Source organism: Anabrus simplex, chromosome 1 (assembly GCF_040414725.1).
Source record: "Anabrus simplex isolate iqAnaSimp1 chromosome 1, ASM4041472v1, whole genome shotgun sequence".
Classification (NCBI taxonomy): domain Eukaryota; kingdom Metazoa; phylum Arthropoda; class Insecta; order Orthoptera; family Tettigoniidae; genus Anabrus; species Anabrus simplex.
Window position 1 is genome coordinate 137799173 of NC_090265.1, and position 24756 is coordinate 137823928.

The 24756-nt window shown below is 38.6% G+C and overlaps 1 protein-coding gene across 1 annotated transcript in view; it reads right to left on the reverse strand.

The window, feature by feature from the left end:
* Nup62 (Nucleoporin 62kD) overlaps window positions 1-24756 on the reverse strand; it is a 46491-nt gene that overhangs the window by 13454 nt on the left and 8281 nt on the right. The window contains exon 2 of the mRNA XM_067139341.2: window positions 1862-2218. Coding sequence (XP_066995442.2) covers window positions 1862-2218 — 357 coding nt within the window. The remainder of the gene's footprint in view (window positions 1-1861; window positions 2219-24756) is intronic.

The window sequence follows — 24756 nt, forward strand, 5'->3', positions numbered from 1 at the left end:
CCAGATCCCAAGATATCGGGTTCAAACCCGGCAGAGGTAGTTGGATTTTTTTAAGGGCGGAAAAAGGTCCATTAAACACTCCATGTCATATTATGTCGGCATGAAAAAATCTCTGGCAACACAGTTTGTGTTTACCTGACAAAATGAATTAAATCTTAACGAAAGATGCCCAAAAGAGATATTCTCTTTACTCCGCCATGTAGTAGGCCTAGATTAAAACGGAACACTGAAATAGACGAGCAGACAGCCAGATGACACTACATTAAAAAATCTGCACATGGCAGCTGAGGCCATACAATTATTATTATTATTATTATTATTATTATTATTATTATTATATTAGTTGAACCTCCTTTACTTGAATTTTCAGTATCTCTAAGTAACATTAATTTCCCAACCATTTGTCCTATTCTTCAAGTGTATAATTTCTCTATTACTTGAAATTCGGTTACACAAATTTCTCAATTTCTTGAAGCAAACATTTCATCCCTTGAAGCAAAAAAATACTCTTGTAACTCAAATTTTGTATAACATTAACCGTGCATTTGTGGTTTGTGAGAAACAGTTGACAAGTAAAGAAAGGGTTACAGTGATGCTGGGAGCTAATATGACGGGAACTGAAAAACAAACTTTTAGTGATCGGAAAATCGGCGAAGCCTTGCTATTCTCAGGTGTGAATAAATTACCAGTCACGTATGAAAGCAACCCCCGAAGTCGCGGATGACAAGCTCCATTTATGAATCTACTATGTGGTATTGACAAGATATTTCAATGTGAAGGGAGGAAAATCCTCCTTTTTGTAGACAACTGCCCTGCTCGTCCCAAGGTGCTCGTTCAGGAGTTAAAGGCAATGCACGTTGTCTTCTTGCCACTGAAATTAACATCCAAACTACAGCCCATGAACCAGGTGTGATTAAAAACTTGAAGCATTTCAACAGGAAGAGGGCTGTTCAGAGAATTCTGAGGGGAACTGAATCCGAGGAGTCATTAACAGATATTAATCTACTACAGTCGATAACAATGCTGAGTAAATTGTGGGCTGATATGAAGCAGGAAACAACTGTAGACTGCTTCTGCAAAGCAAGATTTTTGAAAGGTGACTCAGGAGCTTCAGAACACAAAGAGGAGGAAGTTACTCCTGTTCCTGAAGAATGCATGGAGTATCAGCAGCTTGTTAACTGCAAAGCTGATTTTGAGGCTTACATAAATGTGGACTGACGTTATAATGGCCGAGCCTTTTACAGATACCGTCAATGCTGCTGCCAAGCAAGAAGAGTTGGAGCAGCCTTCTCCTGTACAGTCAGCAGACCAGGCGTTAAGTGCAGTGGCTATTCTTCGATCCTACATACAGACAGTTGAATGTAAATGACAGCATTTCTACAGCAATAAATGTTGTTAAAAAGTATGTGGAAGAAAAGAAGGTTAACAATTAAAAACGGAAGAGACTAACAGATTTTTTTCCACGGGTATGTTTCTTGTTTCACTACTGTATGTACTGTATCCTGTCTTCTAAAAAGTTACTATAATAATTAAAGTGATGCCGTAAAATAGTTTGTATATTTTTAAATACTGTTAATAATAATGTATTCAGTATAAGCCCATAGATACATATGATTCAGTATTAAAGTACACAAGCTCAAAAACTGTATTCTGTACATCTCAAAATTTCAATAACTCTAAATAAAATTTAGCTCCTGAGGTGATTTGAGATAGAGGTTCCACTGTATTATCATCATATAGCTAAAAAAAACTGTAAATTAATTGTGTCAAATATGCTGCTAATAGAAATTAATCAGACATCTTGTTTTTAGGGTCTCTACTTGTGTATCAAAGAACAGAAGTTACATAATCAACAACTCACCTGTGTTGCTTGGTTCAGGAAAACCTTTTCTTGCTCCTCTAACTCTAATGTCCACTTGTTGATTCCCTCTTCCAACTGGCAGAAGTTAACTGAGGTACTGCCACCAGTAGGTACACTGGAAACAACTGTAGAAGTTGTCTGTACAGTAGGTGTAGCAGAGGTGCTTGGAACAAGGGAAGAGAATGTACTTGGAGCAAGAGAAGAAAATCCTAATGAAGTAGCTGCTGTTGTTGTTGCTACTGCTGCTGATGTGGAGGTTGATGGAGTCTGTGTTGAGGATGCTGTGGAAGATGGCAACTGGAGTTTGGTGCTTGCATCACCAGCTCCTAGAATGGAAGGAGCAGCTGATGTTGTGGCCTGTATAAAACAAAACAAAAAAAACAAAACATGAAACTACTTAAAAGCCAATTCATATTTAAGTCAAAATGAACATATTATTGAAATAAATCAAGACCAATGGTGGAATAAGAAAAATATTCAAATTATGCCCACTCTCATTTAGTTTAAAACTTTATTGTAAGAAGTTTATAGAAAAAAACAGTTATATTATAAATGTAAATCTGTAGACTAATTTATACACAGGATGTTATCCTTTCAGCAAATTTTGAAGACTATCTGTAGCAGTCTATCCACAACTGAAAATAACAGAAATAAATGCTGTAAATATATATAAGCAATGCCTTTCTTCTGCAGAGAAATAACTTGCATGTTTTATTAAAATCATACATACTGGAAAGGGTGAATTAAATTCACACATTTAGTTTATAATTTATCTTTGCAAACAAACCTCTTAAAGTTCTCTACTGACTTACAAATCATAATACAAATTCTCTTACGAGTTAGTACTGTAATGATCATTTAGTTCAATACATTTCTCCCCTCCACCATGGCAAAAAACACACACACACACTTGTAATGTAATATAATGCTCCAGGCGCTTGCCTACTCTGTTGTGTTTAGTATTTACTCCGAGTGTTCAGTATGGATCAACATAGGTGCTAGATTCTTAAAGGATCTATGGACTATTGCTGTAAGCCTCATATATTTCAGACTTGTATGAGACCACAGTATCTCTATTAATATTATGTCTAGATATATGTAAGTGATATTCTATTAAAGTATCAGCAGTCAACAATAATGGTGAAATCCCTGGATGTTCCAAATAAACAGTGGCTTTCAATGCCAACATTTTTAATGCAGCAGTACACACATTGCCTGACATAAAAAAAAAAAAAAAAAAAAAAAAAAAAAGCAGCACCCAGAAGAAATGGTCGGATGTCAATGTAACTTCGTACATGTATACACTATCGACAGGTATATAAATTATTAGAGTTGCATTCTCTGTGACAGGTAGAACGGCCACAAGAGTACATTAGTGTTACCAGGCCTAGTAGGGTATATAAGGGGCATGAACAGCATCAGATATTGAGTGATCACTGTGAGGGACACAGAGTTGATGCATACTCATGCGAGACAGCATTATCAATAAATGACAAGAGTTTGAAAGCGGCTTCATTATTGTAGGTCTCCATTTGGCCAGCTGGTTGAATCGTGCAATATCCAGATTTGTGGGGCATTCGGATGTGACAGTGGCCCAATGTTGGACTGCATGGGAACGTGAGGGCAGGCATACTCGCCAAGGTTTCAGTCGACCACATATGACCACCACAAGGGAGGATCGCTGTATTGTGCACCAAGCACACCATAACCCCTTCACATATGCACTTGCCGAGAACAAGTAATGCACTCACTAACGCCTGTGTTTTGGAATGGTTCCATGATCAGAAAGTATAGACTGCTGATGAATGGCGTCTCATTGTGTTCAGTGGTGAATCTTTGTTCTGCACTACCCCAGATGATCGTAGTCTGCGAGTATGACAGCAACCTGAGGAGAGGCACAGTGGTGTTACTCCTGGCGTCATAGTGTGGGGAGCCATCAGGTATGACCTCAAGTCACGACTGGTAGTGATTAAAGGAACTCTGACGGCACACCAATACGTCATGACATCCTGCATCCTCATGTGTTACCTCTTATGTGACAGTATCATGGTGCCATTTTTCAACAGTACAATGCTCATTCACACACACACACACACACACACACACACACACACACAACCGCACATGTCTCTATGAACTGTCCGTGTGATGTTGAGGTACTCCTGTGGCCAGCAAGCTCTCTAGACCTGTCCCTGATAGAACATGTGGAACCATCTTGGACGTCAACTCTGTCCCAGTGCTAGTATCGAGGATATCAAGGACCAGTTATAACAGTTGTGGGCCAGTTTGCCTCAAGAGAGAGGATACAACGGCTTTATGACACCCTTCCCAACCGAATCAGTGCATGCATCCAGGCCAAAGAGGGTGCAACATCATACTGATAGGTGGGCTCATACTGCCAAGTATTTTGTAAATTTGACTCAATTTTGTAATCAGTGAAATATCACATATCATCTCAACACATGAAGTTTCATTTCGTTTCCTCTTCCCCTTCTGGGTGCTTCAATTTTTTTTTTTTTTTTTTTTTTTTTTTTTTTTTTTTTTTTTTTTCCAGCCCCCACCGGCCTCTGCTGATTTTAAGAATCAACCATCATGGGAGAAGTGGATCCAGTGATTTGACAGGTACAGGGATGTTTCCGGACTATTTCATCTACCCAAAGAAAATAAGGTAAATACTCATATATTGTCGTGGAGAACAGGCTGGATGTATTCCATGCTTCAGCCCCAACTGGTGCCGACAAGAAAAAGTATGACAAAGTTAAGAAGATGCTTATGGACTTTATCGGTAACCTATGAAAGAGGTCATTTTAACCTAAGTTTTCAACAAAGGGGTAAGTGTTCATACATTTGTCATAGAACTGCATTAATTAGGTGAACATTCTTGACAACTACTGTATATCGAAGATCGTACTGTATGAAGAACATGTGATTAGCTCTTATCTGAGACTCTGCAGTTAGATCCCGATTTAACACTAGAGAAAGTCATTTAGAAGTGCAACCAGAAAGAAGTAATTCATATACAGCAGGTTGAAGCAGCAGTAGGAAGGAGCAGTCCCGAAATCATCTACTGACAGATTTCAATGTAATACTAGTAATAAACATCGGCCCGGACACGTTCAGCATGATAAAGTAAACACTTCTACAACTGTGAGATGGCCAAGCATCCAAAAACATCCTGCAGGGAACAAATGCTACATGCCATCAATGTAATAATGTGGGGCATTATGCAAAACTCTGTCACAGTAGTAAATTTCCTTCAAATCACCAGAAGCAGGGTAGTAAACAGTAAGTACATGTAAACAAGGTTCAGAATCACAACTCTTCACATGAAACAGGAACTGCTGAGGCTGTAACAACCGACTCAGTTAACAAGAAATATAAAGTAGTAATCAGTGTCAGCGGTTATCTCGTTAAATTTCACTTTCGCTTTCTTCCCACTCCTAGCCTTTTCCTGTCCCTTAGTTGCCATTGACCTATCTGTGTCAGTGCGACGTAAAGCAACTTATAAAATTTCAAAAAGGTTGTGGTGCTGATGTGATGATTCTTACTGCAAGTGAAGTTACTCCGCCTCCTGATAGAAGCCTCACTGGACCGGGTAATAATCAACTTTGTGTCATAGGCTGTTTCAATTCAACACTTGGCACATTTGTTCCACAAGTGTCATGGAGAAGATTTATGTCATAGAGAACCAGCCAGAGGCTTTATTATGCAAGCCCACCTTGATCAATCTGAATATGATCAAAATCAGTACAACTGATAGAGTTTAATCAGCCACCCAGTCCATAAAACAGAGGTATCCCGAACTCTTCAATGGTCTTTGTAATCTTCAGGGTGAATACCAGTATAAAGCCAAAACTGGTCAAATTTGGTGAATTCCACGTCAAGTTATGTAAAAATGCAACCTTATTCAGTCAATGGAGTTACGAATATTCCTATTCTTTGAGAAAAGGTGGCAAATGAACTGCAACACATGGTCCAGCTTGGGGTGATGAAAAAAGTTAATAGACCATACAGTGTGGTGTTTTCCAGTGTTTCCAGTCAACAAACCCAACGAAGATGAGCGAATCTGCATTGACCTTTCTCACCTGAATAAGTATGTTAATCATCTTCATGTAATCTTACCAGATGTAGAGAATACCCTAAGTAATACAGATTCATCAAAAGTCTTCAGCAAACTTGATGTAGTCAGTGGATTTTGGCAGATCAAGTTGGATGACCAATCAGCATGGTTGATCACCATCACAAAATTCAAGCAATTCTATTTTAGTAGATTGCCTTTTGGGATTTCATCAGTGCCGGAATACTTTCAGCTTAGAATGCACATCATACTTCAGGGTCTCGAGGGAGTTGTGGGTCACATGGATGATATCTTGTTCTATGGCCGTAATCAGTGCAAACATGATGGGACACCTTAGAGCTGTACTAGACAGAGAGAAGTCAGCAAGTATCATTCTGAATGTGCAAAAGTGCATCTTTTCAGTTAACCGGGTCAAGTTCTTAGGTCATAGTACTGAACAAGAGAACGTTCTGCCAGATTCAGACCAATCAAAGCACTAATGAAGTCCTCTACTCCTCAAAATATTGTGGAAATTTAACGATTGTTGGAGATGGATCAACTGAAAATATTCATGCCTAATTTAGCAGAGAATTTATCTGCCGATTCGAGAACTCTTACAAAAAAGGATGTCCATTTCCACTGGGGCCCGGATCAACAGTCAGCTTTCAGCTTTATCATAGGAGAGATTCTATATGAGATATCTCTTGTCAGATATAATCTTAAGTCAGCTGTGTAAGCAGATGCTTCCAGATATGGTCTGGGAGCTGTTCTGTTTCAACACTCTCCTTCCCACTTTGCAGAGTCACATTAAACATCATTGCAACAAAGGCATGCGACAAACTTACCCAGAAACATCTAAAATAAAATTTTATCTGTATCGATTGAACATTCCATAAACTGAAATGAGTTTAAAATAGGTATGCAGAAGTGATGCTAATGACATCATGGCTGAAAACATTATCACCCCTTCTAGCTCACAAATACATTCACAGTTTCAAAATTCAAGTAAAGTGATCCTTGTAAAAGGGAAAATGAGTTTATATCACCTTTATAGAATGTCTGATGTCTTGTTCTTGAACAGTGCATTCCAGATCAGTGAAGTACACTGCTATTTTCTTGTATAATATATTCAGCGGAGCTTAATGCATGTTCACTCGATGCACTGGACACAGGAATGACTTTAGTGCTGTCAGCTAAATTTGCCACAATTTGCAGAGTTGTTGCATATTCTTTCCACCATTCAAGAATTATATACCTTTTTCCTTTAACTAACATGTAATTTAAGATTTGTTTTTTTCTGTCATTCCACAACGAAGGTACACTTTGGTGGAATTCTCCATGGCCCTTTATCTTGTCCACTGCGATCGTCGGTTTTTTTTTTTTTTCTCCTAATATATTCATAGGTTAGAATCATATTTCCATCCGAATTATCGCTTTCACAACACATTCTTTTTCTCTCGTGAATATGAATACGTCTGTAGCCTGTACGGTACTGGGCGAGAGTATCAGCTGTTTCGGTGCAGTCGATCCCTCTCGATCGATGAGCAGTGTGACGAGGTAAATGAATTTAGTCGTTAGTACTCGATGCCAGTTGGTCGCTCTTGATCGTTTGATGCTCTGTGTGACAGCGGGCAAAGTGTTATATTCCCTTGACGAATTTTCTGATAAATGAGTGCAAGCCATTGGAGATTACATGGAAATGAAAGATTTCCATACTGTGAATACTGAAATTTACAAGTTGGCTAGATTAATTTTAACTTTCCCTTCTACTACCGCAAGTGTTGAAAGAATCTTTTTCAGCTCTGAAGAGGATAAAATCATACCTTTGAGCAATACAAGAATAAATTTATCTCAGAAAATTTGATCTTTTATCAACAGAAAAGAAGACTGTTTTTTCTAAGGAGAATCAAAGAGGAAGCCTTTTTTGACAGTGTCATCACAAAGTTTACAATTATAAAATTGGATGTTCCCACCTAATCAATACAAAGTGCCGTGCGCTTGCATGCGGGAGATCGTGGGTTCGAGCCCCACTGTCGGCAACCCTGAAGATGGTTTTCCGTGGTTTCCCATTTTCACACCAGGCAAATGCTGGGGCTGTACCTTAATTAAGGCTACGGCCGCTTCCTTCCAACTCCTAGGCCTTTCCTATCCCATCGTCGCCATAAGACCTATCCGTGTCGGTGCGACGTAAAGCAACTAGCAAAAATCAATACAAAGTTAATCATAAAAACAAAGACAGATGGAATTCACATACAGATAAAACAGGTAAATGCAAATATATATTGATATTTTCTTCTTCTTGCGTTCCGGCCTTCTAAGGACCACGTTACAATTTCAATTGTTCCTCCTTAGTTGTTCTTTCCTTTTCTTCCAGTATTCTTTCATTGTTTCACTGTGTTTCTTTTTCCTGTCTTCAGTCCACTTTGTGCCTGTTTTCTTTTCCTTCCTCCCTTGGAATCCTTCCATTTGTAAGACTTTCTTCCTAAAAATCTTTCTTTCCAATAATTCTTCTTCTCGTATGTTGTTCCTTTCCAGGTCTTTCTTGACTTCTTGAATCCAGGTGGTAGTTGATTTCTTTTCCCAAAGGTACTTGAAGATTCGTTTAGTTAGTCTATTGTCATCCATTCTGTAAATGTGTCCAAGAAATAGCAATCTCCTTTTTCTTATTGTTTCTGATATGTTTTCTACATTCTGGTAAATTTCACTGTTACTTCTTAATTTCCAAAACTCTGTAATTCTTGGAGGACCTAATATTTTCCTTATAATTCTTCTTTCTAATATTTCTAATTTATCAAGCTTGTAGTTCAGTGCTAGACATTCGCTGGCATAAAGGCATTCTGGTTTCACTACTGTGTTGTAGTGCTTTATTTTAAGTTTTCTTGATAAGCACTTTTTGTTGTAAGTATTCTTAGTTATACCGTACGCTCTTTCCATCTTTTGTATCCTCTCCTCTATAGCAGATTTTTCTAAACCATTTTCTTGAATTGTCTCACCCAAATATTTGAAATTCTTTACCTTTTCTATTCGACCAATATCCGTTGCTAAAAACTTGGGGGCACTTTTTATATTCGTCAAAAATTTTGTTTTCTCGGCAGAGATTCTCAAGCCTGTCATGTTGGCTGTCTTTTCAAGGAGATTGACTTGCATTGCTGCATCTGTAAGGCTTCCTGAAAGTATGGCAAAGTCATCTGCAAATGCTAGGCAATTTATTGCAACACCTTTGTTCTTCTTCCCCAGCATGAGTGGCAATATTTTAGAGTCTTTCAGTTTTTCATTCCAAATTCTTACAATTTTCTCCATGACACAATTGAAAAGGAGGGGAGATAGACCATCGCCCTGCCTGACACCTGTATTTATTTTGAAAGGTCGAGATACTTCACCCATAAATTTTACTTTCTAGATAGTGTCTGTAAGTGTTTCACGAATTAGGTTTGCCAATTTAGTTTTAACTCCAAATTCACGGATTACTTTATCTAGGGTTTCCCTATCAACAGAGTCAAAGGCTTTTTTAAAGTCAATAAATGTTACAACTATGTCTTTGGAGTTTATTAATATTTGATATTTTATTTATTTAGTATATTAGGTTTGAAAAGTGTTTTAATCTTACTTTTGTCAGATTTACATTGAAAAAACAAATGACTATATACGTAAAGCCTTAAGCATTTTGATCTTGCCGACACTATTCCGAGTTACAAGTAACAACTCTCATTATTGTTCCGTATTGAAGATGACGTTAGGCATAGATATCAAGGATAATTTAATAAAAAAACCACCTATTCAAGTATTCTTTATCAAGGTGACTGAAATACCCCTACTCGATCCGAGGTAATCAGTCTCCCAGGTTTTGCCGACGTTTCGAATACATTGCAGTATTCTTTGTCAAGGCGACTGAAATACCCCTACTCGATCCGAGGTAATCAGTCTCCCAGGTAAATTCTGCAATGTATTCGAAACGTCGGCAAACTGTAGGTGATGTACAGACAACTACAACACGGTTCAACCCGGAAATTAAACTAAATAAATAACATTATGATATGTATAAACAGGGCATGTGTTCCTCATTATATAGGCCTATACTACACCTCATACTTCTGGCTTAATCATATAGGTGGTGCTAGCATTTCACTCCTGTCTATTACTACACCTGTGTAGGGCTACCAACTGTTATGCAGGTAGGAGCAATATAATTTTCTTTTTATAGGCAGATCTCTTAAAATGAAATGAAATCTTTCAGGTTTAGTGTTCTCTTTTGTTGTTTGAAATCGAACCCGTGATAAATGAAATGGCGTATGGGTTTTAGTGCCAGGAGTGTCCGAGGACAAGTTCAAAACGCGAGATGCACGTCTTTTGATTTGACACCTGTAGGCGACCTGCGCGTCGTGATGAGGATGAAATGATGATGTCACATAAACCAAGCCCCCGTGCCAGCAGAATTAACCAATTAGGCTATGGTTAAAATTCCCGACCCTGCCGGGAATCAAACCGGGGACCCGTTACCAAAGGCCAGCATGCTAACCATTAGGCCGCAGAGCCAAACCCGTGATAATGGGTCAGACACCACTGATCTACCGAGGAAGCAAAAAAAAAAAAAAAAAGTGAACAACCACTGGTAATGCTGTAAAAGTCTATTTATTTATTTACACTGTTTACGCCCAGATTGGAGCACCAAAATCAAACCTTATACAACAAAGTCTTCAAAGAATAAGTTCAGCTTTTAACACTTTACAACTTTTTCCTTTCCCAAAACTTCTTCTTTTTGGATGATCTTGCAGATATAACATACTGCTTACACTGCGATATTTTTAGTGAGTCTTGTGTATCTGTTATTTAGAATCATCCTTTTCTCTTCTCTTACAATTTAATATTTGGTAATTTTCAATTCATCTATATCCATTTGTATTTATTTAAACCATGTGTTTTTTGCTTTACTGTTCCAAAAGGAATCTAAAAGTTATTTCAGGAATCTAGTAGGTAAGCGGAATATGTGTCCAAATCAGCCCTATGCTCCTCAACGGGAGTTTAAGGAATTAAGTCATGTGTGTCCAAAGAATGCAATTCTGAGTTTTTGCATCGTGTCAATGATCGGTTCACTTTCCTTGTAAGCAAGTCTCCACTGGCCATCAACCTGGTGTTTTTTAAATTAATAATTGTCCAAAGAATTATTCTACTGTATCAACTTTCTGCAGTTTGTCTGTTGTTGACTGGGCATTCAGTTTAAATAATGTTTCACTTCAACATGTTGCTTCTGGCTTCATGACGGAGTAATAATGTTGAAATTTTAGCATTAATCGAAAGAGACTGTTTCTTGTAACTCGGCCAGGTAATTTGTTGTGCTCGTCTTGTTAGCATTCCAAGTTATAATCTCATCAAGATATTCTAATTTGTCTATAACCTTTATTTTCAAAGTATTATTTAACACAAGCAAGATACCCATGCTTCGCTACGGTATTATATTGAAATTAATAATTGAATGCTTATCATTTTATATATAATCCGCTAAATTCGAGATCTGATGGCAAAGTTCCTCCCATTTTTCAATCTTTCTTTCCAGCAAATGATTTCGTACTTCCCGGGTTAGCTCTAGGTATTCTGCCCGGTCAGTTGGGTCCCTAAAGCTTTGCCATCTTTTCCTTTATAAGCATTTTTAGAGGGGATCCGGCGTGGTGTTGTCTTGGGTGCCTTGGCGGTACTGAACCTGCGACCGGACTGCATCCGCAGTCATTACTAGGCCAGGACCCGTTTCCAGCGCAGTCCGCACATTTTGAAGACAGTCCAGAATATTATTATTATTATTATTATGATTAGGCTGAATGATATTAGTTGAATTTAGGTTATTGAATTTAGGTTATTATTACTGATGATGTTCTGGACCCCGCAGCAAGATGCAAGACTGCTACTTGGTGGTAAATTACATCTGCTGACAATGTGACCAGCACCATTGTCGCACGTAGGCAAGTGCGCAGGATTTCTGGCGATATGAATGATATACTTCCGTGCATTATTGACCTTATAGGGGTGAACAATAGCATGGTCAATATCATTCATAGCGTTTATTTTAAATGTGTTTAAATTTTTATTTATATGCCAGGAGAATCTACTGTAATCTAACTAAGTTCTCCAAAGGAAAAGATGGTTCTTGAAAACGAACGCAGGAAACATTAAAAATGATCGGTTTATGATCAGAATCAAGTACATTATGAACAGTAAAATCAATGACTCAACTCCTTTTTTTTCACCCCCCCCCCACAAAAGTGAAGGTGTGTTCTCTTATGTTTAAAGGAGATTCCAAATACCAATGTTCATGTCTGTTACCTTTAGTTTTGACATATAAGTATTCCCATAAAAAGAATTCACTTTTTTTTTACTTCCTTTCACCCCACCCCGCACCCCTCATAAGTGAATTTTCCAGCGAAAAAAAAAAAAAAAAAACCCTTTTTCCTTCATTAGTAAAGGATCTTCTAAATACCAGTTATTACGACTGTAACATCTTAAGTTTTTGTGATATGTGTCCTCATAAAAGGAATTTAACTCCTTTTCAAGCCCACCCCCAAGATAATTTTCGCCCAAAAATGTATTTTTCCTTTGCTTTTAAAGGAGATCCAAATACCAATTTTCATGTCTGTAACAACTTTAATTTTTATTAGATGTAAGTATCCTCATACAATTGATTCAATTAATTTTTTTAATTCTTTCACACACACACACCATTGGATTTGCCGAAATCAAACGAATACGTGTTTCTTTACTTTTAAAGCAGATTGCAAATACCAATTTTCATGTCTGCAAAATCTTTCGTTTTTTTATATAATAGTATCTTCATACAAATAATTCAACTATTTTTTCAATTCCCCCACCCCCTGCCCTTACTGCCTTAAGTGGATTTCCAAAAACAAAAACAAAAACTTATTTCTTTATTTTTAAAGGAGATTCCAAATACCAAATTTAATGTCTGTAACATCTTCAGTTTTTGAGATATCAGCACAGTCTAATATATACAGTCGCGAAGCTCTATTACGAGGAAGGTTCATCCACTTGACAGATGGAGCGACACTAGCACCTCTAGCGGCGAGGTAGAGGCAACTTGCTAGCAGACAACAGGGAACGAATTACCATTATAGTCTAAAATGGTCATAACTTCTGAACCATTCATGCAAATAATGCCCTGATAAGGTTATTGTAATCCTTATGAAAGAGCGGAGGAGGTCAAACAATTTATTTCCATGAGGAGTTCGAGGATAATATCGAAATATTTATTTCATCTTAAGGAGTCATTTTTCTTTACCGCGGACTACAACATAAAATCGCTTCTAGAGGGCAACCGGTTCAAAATAGGTATACACCATCACGGACTTTTTTGTAGAGGATTTTATGCTCTACAATTCATACGCTTACATTTGGGGTCTATCGTTGACGGTTCAGGCAGCGTAAGCCAAGAAAGCACGTGATCAACCATGGTAGAGCGCTGGCCTTCTTCGCCCAACTTGGCAGGTTCTATGTCGATCGGTCCGTCACTTACTTTCTCGGCTTACGTTGCGTGAACCGTCAGCGATAGACCCCAATTGTAAGCATACGAATTGTAGAGCACAGAAACCTCTACAAAAAAGTCTGCGATGGTATATACCTATTTCGAACCGGTTGCCCTCTAGAAGCGACTTTATGTTATAGTCCACTGTAAAGAAAAATAACTCCTTAAGATTAAATAAATATTTCGATATTATCCTCGAACTCCTCATCGAAATAAATTGTTTGACCTCCTCCACTAATTCATAAGGATTACAATAACCTTGTCAGGACATTATTTGCATGAATGGTTCAGAAGTTATGACCATTTTAGACTGTAGTGGTAATTCGTTCCCTGTTGTCTGCTAGCAAGTTGCCTCTACCTCGCCGCTTGGAGCGCTGTAGTCACCTCGGATGAAAAATATCAGAGCTTCAAGACTGTATATATTAGACTGTGATATCAGTATCCTAATAAAAAGAATTCAACCATTTTCAGTGTTTTTTCCGAAAACAAAAAAACATTTATTTTTAATGGAGATAAAAAATACCATTTTTCACTTACACTATGTAACATGTTAAGTTTTTGAGATATACTGTAGGCATGCTCGTTTTAAAATTTCAATCCCTTTTTAGTTCTCCTTAAGTGGAATTTCCAAAAACAAATCACCTACGTTTCTTTACTTTTTCAGGAGATTCCAAACACCAATTTTTAAGCCTGTAACATTTTATGTTTCTGAGATATACTGTAGATATAGTCTTTTTAAAAATTCACCCAATTTGTCACTCCTGTTTAACCCCCATTAATTGGATTTTCCAAAAACAAAAAATGCATGTTTTTTTTTTACTTCTAAAGGAGATTTCAAATATCAATTTTCAGGTCTGTAATACAGTTTCTGAGATATAAGTATCCTCATTAAAGTCATTCAACCCCCTTTTTCACCTCTCTTAGTGGGATTTTATTTTTAAAGGAGGTTCTAAATACCAATTTTTACATCTGTAAACTTTTAAAGTTTTGAGATATAGATACACTCATTTTAAAAATTCACCCCTCCCCCCACTTTTCACCCCCTTAGTGACAGAATATCCAAAAATCCTCCCTTAGTGAGCACCTACATTGTAATATAAATGTATCCTCAAAATTTAATTCCTTTATGTCCAGTAGTTTTGGCTCGGTGATGAATCAGTCAGTCAGTCAGGACATTCTTTTATATAGATAATATGTGAAGTGTCAACTTGAAAAATGGCATCATTTCTGTCGTCTCAAAAGATATTTTCAACCCAACCTTCGCTGCTAAGTGTTCAAATTCCTCTCGCTGCTAATCGTTCCAATTCCTCTACTTGAAATTCAGCTTCTTCAATACTATTTGCTAATAATGCTAGATCATCAGCAAAATCTATATTTTAATTTAAAAATGATTAATGCATGATCTCTGGAAAGGCTTGTTGGTGACCTAATGAGGATGAAATGAACAGCAAAGACATCATATCATCGTCGTTCAGGCAGAAGTCACTAAGTCAAAAATTGGCGGTTTTGAGTTAGGTGCAAAACCATACTAACAAAATGACGCTCTATCGGCAGGTAGAACTTACTAAGTCATATTGAGAAGCGTTCCATTGCAAACTGCACTTGCTATTTTCACTAAGTGCATTTTTCCAGTTTATTAGTCAGGCAGAAGTTCCTTAGTCTACTTAGTGACTTCTGCTTGGTGCAAGTTCTTCCTCTGATTATTGTTCAGTAGAATTCACATCGTATTATGCAGCTGTTATAACATTAAAATATGCGATTTATCTTTAGAAAGCAGAAGTCACCTTATAATACGTTATGCTAAACACCAAGAACCTGAGGCTATTCTTGTACAGTACAGTACAGTAGATCCATTCTTCGAGTGGTCATGGACTTACTACATTCTCGTTTACATTCATTAATAAATCTGATTCTGTAGAGAAATAAATTTACTACGTTAGCAATCTTTTAACATGTTAGGCAGAGCCGGGTGTAACTGAGGAGAATGGACTTGGCTCAAAAGAAACACAGGGTAATAATAGCACCATCATAGCAGAATCAACTGCTGATGAAAATAGTGATGTAAGTTTGTGTAGAATTTTTTTAGTTTTGAAAATTAAATCATAAGGACTTAACAGCTTTTCTAATTCTTCAATCTTCATTATCAGGATAGTGAATTTGATCCCTTTGGCTATCCTCGCATGGATGATAGTGACAAGGATCCTAACTGGCTACCTTCAGATGAAGACTGTAGTGAAATAGACCAGATGTGTAGGTCTAGAAAGCCTACAACAACCCATATGAATATTCCAGCAGTCATGTATGCCTCCTGGCAACAGCAGTTCTAATAATGTCCCAACAAAATCCCAGAACAAGGTGTGGCTGTTTGAAGATGAGGGTACTCCTGTGACTGTGCAAAAGTCAAGGTCAGTGAAGAAAAGGATAATTGCAGTATTCTTCACTAAACGGGGCATCCTGACTCGGGTTGTACTAGAATCACAAAGGACAGTTACTGCGAAGTGGTACAGTGGGACTTGTCTGCCTCAGGTCATCCAGGCTCTCAAGCAGCTCCGTCCATGGTCACGGCTCAACACTTGGCTCTTGCATCACGACAATGCTCCAGCATATCATGCTAATGTTAACAATGGTTTTTCTTGCCAGATCAGGGTTGACTGTGCTTGATCACCCTCCATACAGTCCTGATATTGCCCCATGTGACATCACACTCTTTCCAGAAGTGAAGATGAAGCTGAAAGGGTGACATTTTGCATCCGACGAGGACCTTCTGGCAGCATGGGATCAAGAGTGTGAAAATGTAACCGAAGAAAAGTGGCAGAGTTGGTTCAGTGACTGGTTTCAGTGTATGGAGAGGTGTATTGAGTGTGGTGTAGATTATTTTGGTCTAAAGCGTTCACTCGCATTGCAGATTCGTAGTGTCCTTCGTATGTGTAACAAAACCGAGGACAGTGATGGAAATAAAGTAAACTGGTTGAAAGTAAAGTGCTTTAGATTTGAAAAGGATGCACCGGGTATTCTCAAAAATTGATATAGTCATTCTGGAAGATACTCTGAGATAAATACTTTCGGCCGAGGTCGCCCAAAAATGATGCCCACCCTTCAGAAGGCTTAAAAAACTCCTTTCTCTACATCAGAACAAAAGTACAAGGATCTTATTAGTCTCTGCAATAAAGGAGTTATTCCAACAGAATTTCAAGCACGGTGTCGCTCCTTACACCATTCAGGTGCAGTAAGGGATTGAATTCCAGAACCAAGTGTGGACAGTGAAAGTGACTGTGAAGCTAATGATGAGTAAAACATGACACGTAACAATGAGAAAGGTTTACTGATTTACTAACATGAGTGTTTAAAATTTTTTTATATTGTCACACTTTAGTTCTCTGAATCATACTGTGTAGTTATTAGAAATAGTTCAAAGAAATAATAATAAATAATAATAATAATAATAATAATATAATAATTTCATGCACCTACATATTTATTGTGAGCCAGTACTTGTTATTTTTGCCTTTATAACAACCTACGAAGAAGTTCATTCCTTTCCCGGCAGAAGTCTCAAATATTAGATTTCTTGTAAATTTGGTACTTCAAATTTGCAAAAATAGTGAAATTATGGAAGTAAGTCGAAGTAACAGTGGCATCAACCCCAAAAAACATGTTAATACTTAACTAATAATGCAAAACTGATTTTAGGAGTTGTTTGAAACATTAAAACAGCTATAACTCGGAAGCAAGATTTCTGACTTAGTGAATTCTGCCTGAACGACGACGATATACACCTAGTCCCCAAGCCAGAGGAATTAAAGAGTACAAGGAGGTTGATTCCAAGAATTGAACCAACGTCTTAGGATCAAAGGCAACAAATTCGGACTTTAATTTGCTAAACCCTAAGCTACCATCTCCACTGATCAAGTACTGAAATTGGCAATGCCAGAGGCCAGGGCAGTAGCTTGTGAACCAGCCTTGACAGTACAGCAGGCTACTCCGGTGGCTATTAGCTGCAGCTCAAGACGCTTAAGCTCAACGTTCACTGAACCAAGTATGGAAAAGGGGTAACCTTAAATCTAGTGGTAGCCCACGTCTTGATCCTAGCATATGTTACTGATCAGTACAATGATATTGTAAGATCTGTAGCAAGTAGAACGTTGGCCCTGTCAGCTGTATGCCGAGAAACAGTGGTAGGATAGGACAGAATACTACTACTATCGAATTTTTAGTGTCTGAACTAAGCTAATAAATCCTGTTCCGGCAAGATTTGGAAAGGACTGTAGCACACGCCTGCACATTTTTCCAACATGGAACATTTCACTTCACTGTAATTTGTATGGCAATAATTAATAGGTTTCATAACAGTTGTAGCCACAAGAGCACTGCATTTTACTTCTATGTAGCATGAGGTATTATTACCTTACACTTTGAAATTATTTCACGTATGAACTAAAAGTCATTTACATCTGATTGTGCCACAAAAATGGGTGCTAACTTGTCCCTATTCCTCATGGAAGGTCTTTATGTCATGGCAGTTAAACTTGCATTTACAAAGGTGTTAAAACTTATTCTTAGCAATCTGAATCAGAAGCTTTGGTCTCTATGCATCCCATCAACTGTTTTCTAAGAAAAACTATTGGTGTAAGTGAAAGTGTTCTCTGAGAATGGAATTAAGTAGTTATTAACAGATGTCATTCAAGTTCATGTTTGTTATTTCCCTCTCAAGGAGGGAAGTCTCTTCATTAAAGATAATTCTAGAACTTTACGTTTTGAACTTGGTGCATAACTTTAATATTTTGAAGATATTTCATTTAAGAGTTGATCTCTGGTGCACATGATTGAGAAGATGAAAAGTGCAAAAGGAAATGTACCTGAATATTGCACTTGATACCATACTAAGGTTGGATGTTGAACATTCCTTACTGTATTGACAGTTTCACGATTTATATAGGTCTACTTGTTGACAGTTGTTACTGTTAATCGGCTTCTACTCAGAATACATATAATAGTGTTGTTTTGAGATCAGCGGTGTTTCTCATGGCTTCCCTCCCGCTGTGGGTGGGTGGTAGAATAAATCCCGCGGAATCCTCTGCCTGCCGTAAGAGGCAACTAAAAGGGTCCCCAGGGGCTCTTAATTCTGAGCATGAGTTGGCGACCATGAAGCCTGTAGCTGAGACCTGGCATTGCTTCCACTCACTCGTTCCTCACTTTAATCTATTCTATCTGACCTCCCTTGGTCAACTCTTGTTCTTTTCCAACCCCAACGGTATTAGAGCATTCGAAGCCTGAGCAGTCTTTCATTTTCATGCCTTTCGTGGCCCTCATCTTTCTTTGGCAGATACCTTCATCGTTTAAAGTGTTGGATCCCTCAAATTTTCCACTGTGATTAGTGTTAATAGAGGATGGTTGCCTTGTCCTGCACTTCCTCTTAACGCACTGAGAATGGGCCCCGAACAGAGGCTGCTACCCCATGTAGCCTGGATGGTTCCAAGCCTCAAAGAACAATAATAATAATAATAATAATAATAATAATAATAATAATAATAATAATAATACTATTTGCTTTACTTCCCTCTACTTTTTTTACAGTTTTCGGACACACCGAGGTGCCGGAATTCAGTCCCGCAGGAGTTCTTTTACGTGCCAGTAAATCTACAACACAAGGCTGATGTATTTGAGCACCTTCAAATAGCACCAGACTGAGCCAGGCTCGAATCTGTCAAGTTGGGGTCAGAAGGACATTGCTTCAAACGTCTGAGTCACTCAGCCCGGCAAGCCTCAAAGAAAGAAATTACACTGCTGCACTCAAACTACTGTAACTTGAAAAGCATAGTCCACCATCTATTGGGCCTAGCACTGCTGCAGTCAAAAGTCACAACACATACACTCAGCACTTCTCCAGTTTCAGTCTGTACGGAGTTAGACCATATGGAACTGCTGCTGGCGCATGTGTATACATCTCCAAACGTTCTAACACCATGATAGGTGTTCCAGTCTGTGTGGAGCCAGACCATGTGGCACTGCTGCACCTATGCCTAACCCTGTACCTAGATCTGACAGTCTAACGCAAGATATTAAAAAATTAGAATATATCCATTATTACTTAATTTCTTTTTGCATCAGTTTGTATAGGTAGTTCAAATGGATCTCTTTGGAAGAAGAAATAAGCTGTCAGTAATTAAAGTTATGATCTAGACCTGCAAGAACTTTGTATGAAGGGGAGTATCAGCATGTTTAATGAATGTGCATGAATTCTATATGGTGACTAAAGTGAAAGTTATAAATTATCAGAAATTATGGAGAGTCAGCCATTCATACACCATAGTGGGACCTGTACTTGATACTTGTGTCCGCTTAGGGCATAAACATTATTTTGTTCTGTTTCAAATCAGAAAAGTTCAGTTTACACTAGCTAAAGAGAGATATGGTGGCCATGATCATTAAGGCATCAAATCCATATGGTCTGGCACGGTGGTTAGCCGGTTTGAGTCCCGTAAGGTGAGGAGTACCAAAAACTGCTCTTCTGTATAAGGCTAGGGAGAAGTATCCTGCTTATAATGTACAGGATAGCTGTAATGTTTAGGCTTTAACTTTCAACAATGATTAGTTGATTAAAGGGTAATTTACTTTGTTACATCATACAGTATAATCTGTGTCAGCTATAGGTGCAGAAAGTGTCAGCCTTAGGAAAATTAGGTGTTAGCTACAGGTAGGCCTATCATCATCATCATCATCATCATCATCATTTCTTCACTCCAGCAAGCCGGGTGCAGTTGTGTACGAGCCTCCTCCAGTTTGTTCTATCCATCCACAGATGCTGCTCACATATGCGACACCAGTTCACATCTCTAATTTCAAGGTCCTTCATTATCTGTTTTTCCCAAACATCACGAGGTCTTCCTCTTGGTCTCTTCCCAGGAACATTGTGGTTAAAGTATGTTCGAGGAGTCCTGTGAGGGTTCATTCTTTTCATGTGACCATACCATTGCAATCTCTTCACTTCTAGTCTCCAGCAAGCTTCTTTCCAATCCAAGCTGTTGTTGGATATCCACATTCCTTATTTTATCCATTTTTGTTTTTTGTAGACAAGAACAGAGGAACTTCATTTCTGTTGCCTGAAGACTCTTTGTTGGTCCAGTAAGTGTTGCTGCTTCCAGGCTATACATCAATATAGGTACTAGATATATTTTGTACAAGCTGATCTTGGAAATTAACGGAAATGTTTCATCCCAAGGTATTTGACGTACAGCGTAATAGAATTTGGAAGCTTTCTGTATTCTATTACTAATCTCTTGATGTATGGTATTGTCTGATGACAGAACACTACCTAAATACTGGAAGTTGTCTACAATATCCATCTCCTTATCTCCAATTCTTAGATGAAAGTTGGAGAGTTTCTACTCATCACTAAGCTGATCTTGAGACCTAAGGTTGTAAAAGCTTCATGCCAGAGATCTAGTCTAGTTTGTACTTCCGCTTCTGTCTCACCCCATACCATTACATCATCAGCAAAAACCAGGGCATTAGTTGTTGGATCCTTTCTCTTAACCGCTTTTAAAACTTCATCCATTATGATTATGAAGAGAAGTGGTGAAAGACAACTTCCTTGCTGGACTACACTCTTTGTTTCAAACCAACCTGACCTTCCATCCTGGATCTGGACACAACACTTGGTTTCATCATATAATCGTTGTACTCGTGCTATGATGTCATTGGGCATTTTCTTATGTCTCAAACATTCCCATATATGCCTGCGTGGTACATGGTCATATGCTTTCTCGATGTCCAGAAAAACAGTTATAAGTGTTTTACCTTTCTCCCAATACTTCTCTGGTGGCAAAAATGAGGTCTATAGTTGATCTATAAGGTCTAAATCCATGTTGTTCCTCATCAAGTGTAGATTCAACATGTTTTCTAATCCTGCTCTCAAGGATGGATTCGTAGATTTTGAGACCATGTGACAGCAGAGTTATACCTTTGTAGTTGGTACATTTCTTTCTATCACCTTTTTTTCAACAATGGGATGATGACTCCTTGCTTCCAGTCATTGGGTTTTACATTCTCTTTCCAGATTCTATTTAGTACCCTGTACATCCACTGTTGTCCTACCTCTCCTAGTGCTTTGATCATCTCAACACTTAATTCATCTGATCCAGTTGATGTGTTGTTTTTCAGCTTAGATATTGCTGTCTCTACTTCCAACCATGTCAGACTAGTGGTATTTGTGCTGCCAAAATCATAAGGTTCGTCATCTAATGGAGTGACATTTTCATAACAGTTCAGCAAAGTTTCAAAGTGCCTTTGGAACTCCTGTAATATTTTGGTCTTATCCCTAGTCACCTCACCGTTAGGAAGTTCTACAGATTGAAGATTAATTTTGAATTATTCTATTCTTAACAATACTGTATAACAGTTTTTTTTTATTTCCATCCTACGTTATTTTGGTAGCCAGATCTTCCTTGCATTTCTGCTTTTCAGCTGCAACTAACTGTTTGACCTGTAATTTTTTCTTTCTGTAAAGTGACAGCTTCTCCTCTATTTCATGTTGATCTCCCTGCGTTCTTGCTTGATATAAGGATCTTCTTGCACAGTTTCTACAGGTAGGCCTACATTATTATTATTAGTTTTACATCGCACTGACACAGATAGGTCTTACGGCGACGATGGGATAGGAAAGGCCTAGGAGTGGGAAGGAAGTGGCCGTGGTGTTAAGGTACAGCCCCAGCATTTGCCTGATGTGAAAATGGGAAACCACGGAAAACCATCTTCAGGGCTGCCTACAGTGGGGTTCGAACCTACTATCTCCCGGATACAAGCTCACAGTTGTGTGCCCTTAACCGCACGGTCAACTCGCCCGGTAGTTACAGGTACAAAAACACACATTTTTAAAATTAATTTTAAGGGATAATTATTGATTACATGAATCAATCATCAATCAATCAGTACTGATCTGCATTTAGGGCAGTCGCCCAGGTGGCAGATTCCCTATTTGTTGTTTTCCTAAATGATTTCAAAGAAATCGGAAATTTATTGAACATCCCTCTTGGTAAGTTATTCCAATCCCTAACTCCCCTTCCTATAAATGAATATTTGCCCCAGTTTGTCCTCTTGAATTCCAACTTTATCTTCATATTGTGATCTTTCCTACTTTTATAAACGCCATTCAAACTTATTCGTCTACTAATGTCATTCCATGCCATCTCTCCGCTGACAGCCCGGAACATACCACTTATAATACCAATATAAATGGTCCGTTATTGGACATTATAAATATTCCAACTAACTCATTCTTGGTTGCCAGCGTTTCGCCCTCGTGTGCTAGGGTGGGCTCATCAGTTGGTACCTAGCACACCTACCAATACGCTGGATAGTGCATACCGTGGAGGCCACTGCGTAGGCTACTGAAGCCACCGGCAGTGCCAATGCACTAAGAGACTTTGTCTCATTATCAAAAATTGATGCCTGCTTGGCCATCAGATGATATAGATGTTGATTCCCATAGGGAATCTGAAATATTTGTCCTGAATGAGTAAATTTATAATACCAATATAAATGGTCCGTTATTGGACATTATAAATTTTCCAACTAACTCATTCTTGGTTGCCAGCGTTTCGCCCTCGTGTGCTAGGGTGGGCTCATCAGTTGGTACCTAGCACACCTACCAATACGCTGGATAGTGCATGCTGTGGAGGCCACTGCGTAGGCTACTGAAGCCACCGGCAGTGCCAATGCACTAAGAGACTTTGTCTCATTATCAAAAATTGATGCCTGCTTGGCCATCAGATGATATAGATGTTGATTCCCATAGGGAATCTGAAATATTTGTCCTGAATGAGTAAATTTATAATACCAATATAAATGGTCCGTTATTGGACATTATAAATTTTCCAACTAACTCATTCTTGGTTGCCAGCGTTTCGCCCTCGTGTGCTAGGGTGGGCTCATCAGTTGGTACCTAGCACACCTACCAATACGCTGGATAGTGCATACCGTGGAGGCCACTGCGTAGGCTACTAAAGCCACCGGCAGTGCCAATGCACTAAGAGACTTTGTCTCATTATCAAAAATTGATGCCTGCTTGGCCATCAGATGATATAGATGTTGATTCCCATAGGGAATCTGAAATATTTGTCCTGAATGAGTAAATTTATAATACCAATATAAATGGTCCGTTATTGGACATTATAAATTTTCCAACTAACTCATTCTTGGTTGCCAGCGTTTCGCCCTCGTGTGCTAGGGTGGGCTCATCAGTTGGTACCTAGCACACCTACCAATACGCTGGATAGTGCATACCGTGGAGGCCACTGCGTAGGCTACTGAAGCCACCGGCAGTGCCAATGCACTAAGAGACTTTGTCTCATTATCAAAAATTGATGCCTGCTTGGCCATCAGATGATATAGATGTTGATTCCCATAGGGAATCTGAAATATTTGTCCTGAATGAGTAAATTTATAATACCAATATAAATGGTCCGTTATTGGACATTATAAATTTTCCTAGCACACGAGGGCGAAACGCTGGCAACCAAGAATGAGTTAGTTGGAAAATTTATAATGTCCAATAACGGACCATTTATATTGGTATTATAAATTTACTCATTCAGGACAAATATTTCAGATTCCCTATGGGAATCAACATCTATATCATCTGATGGCCAAGCAGGCATCAATTTTTGATAATGAGACAAAGTCTCTTAGTGCATTGGCACTGCCGGTGGCTTCAGTAGCCTACGCAGTGGCCTCCACGGCATGCACTATCCAGCGTATTGGTAGGTGTGCTAGGTACCAACTGATGAGCCCACCCTAGCACACGAGGGCGAAACGCTGGCAACCAAGAATGAGTTAGTTGGAAAATTTATAATGTCCAATAACGGACCATTTATATTGGTATTATAAATTTACTCATTCAGGACAAAGATTTCAGATTCCCTATGGGAATCAACATCTATATCATCTGATGGCCAAGCAGGCATCAATTTTTGATAATGAGACAAAGTCTCTTAGTGCACTGGCACTGCCGGTGGCTTCAGTAGCCTACGCAGTGGCCTCCACGGTATGCACTATCCAGCGTATTGGTAGGTGTGCTAGGTACCAACTGATGAGCCCACCCTAGCACACGAGGGCGAAACGCTGGCAACCAAGAATGAGTTAGTTGGAAAATTTACTCATTCAGGACAAATATTTCAGATTCCCTATGGGAATCAACATCTATATCATCTGATGGCCAAGCAGGCATCAATTTTTGATAATGAGACAAAGTCTCTTAGTGCATTGGCACTGCCGGTGGCTTCAGTAGCCTTCGCAGTGGCCTCCACGGTATGCACT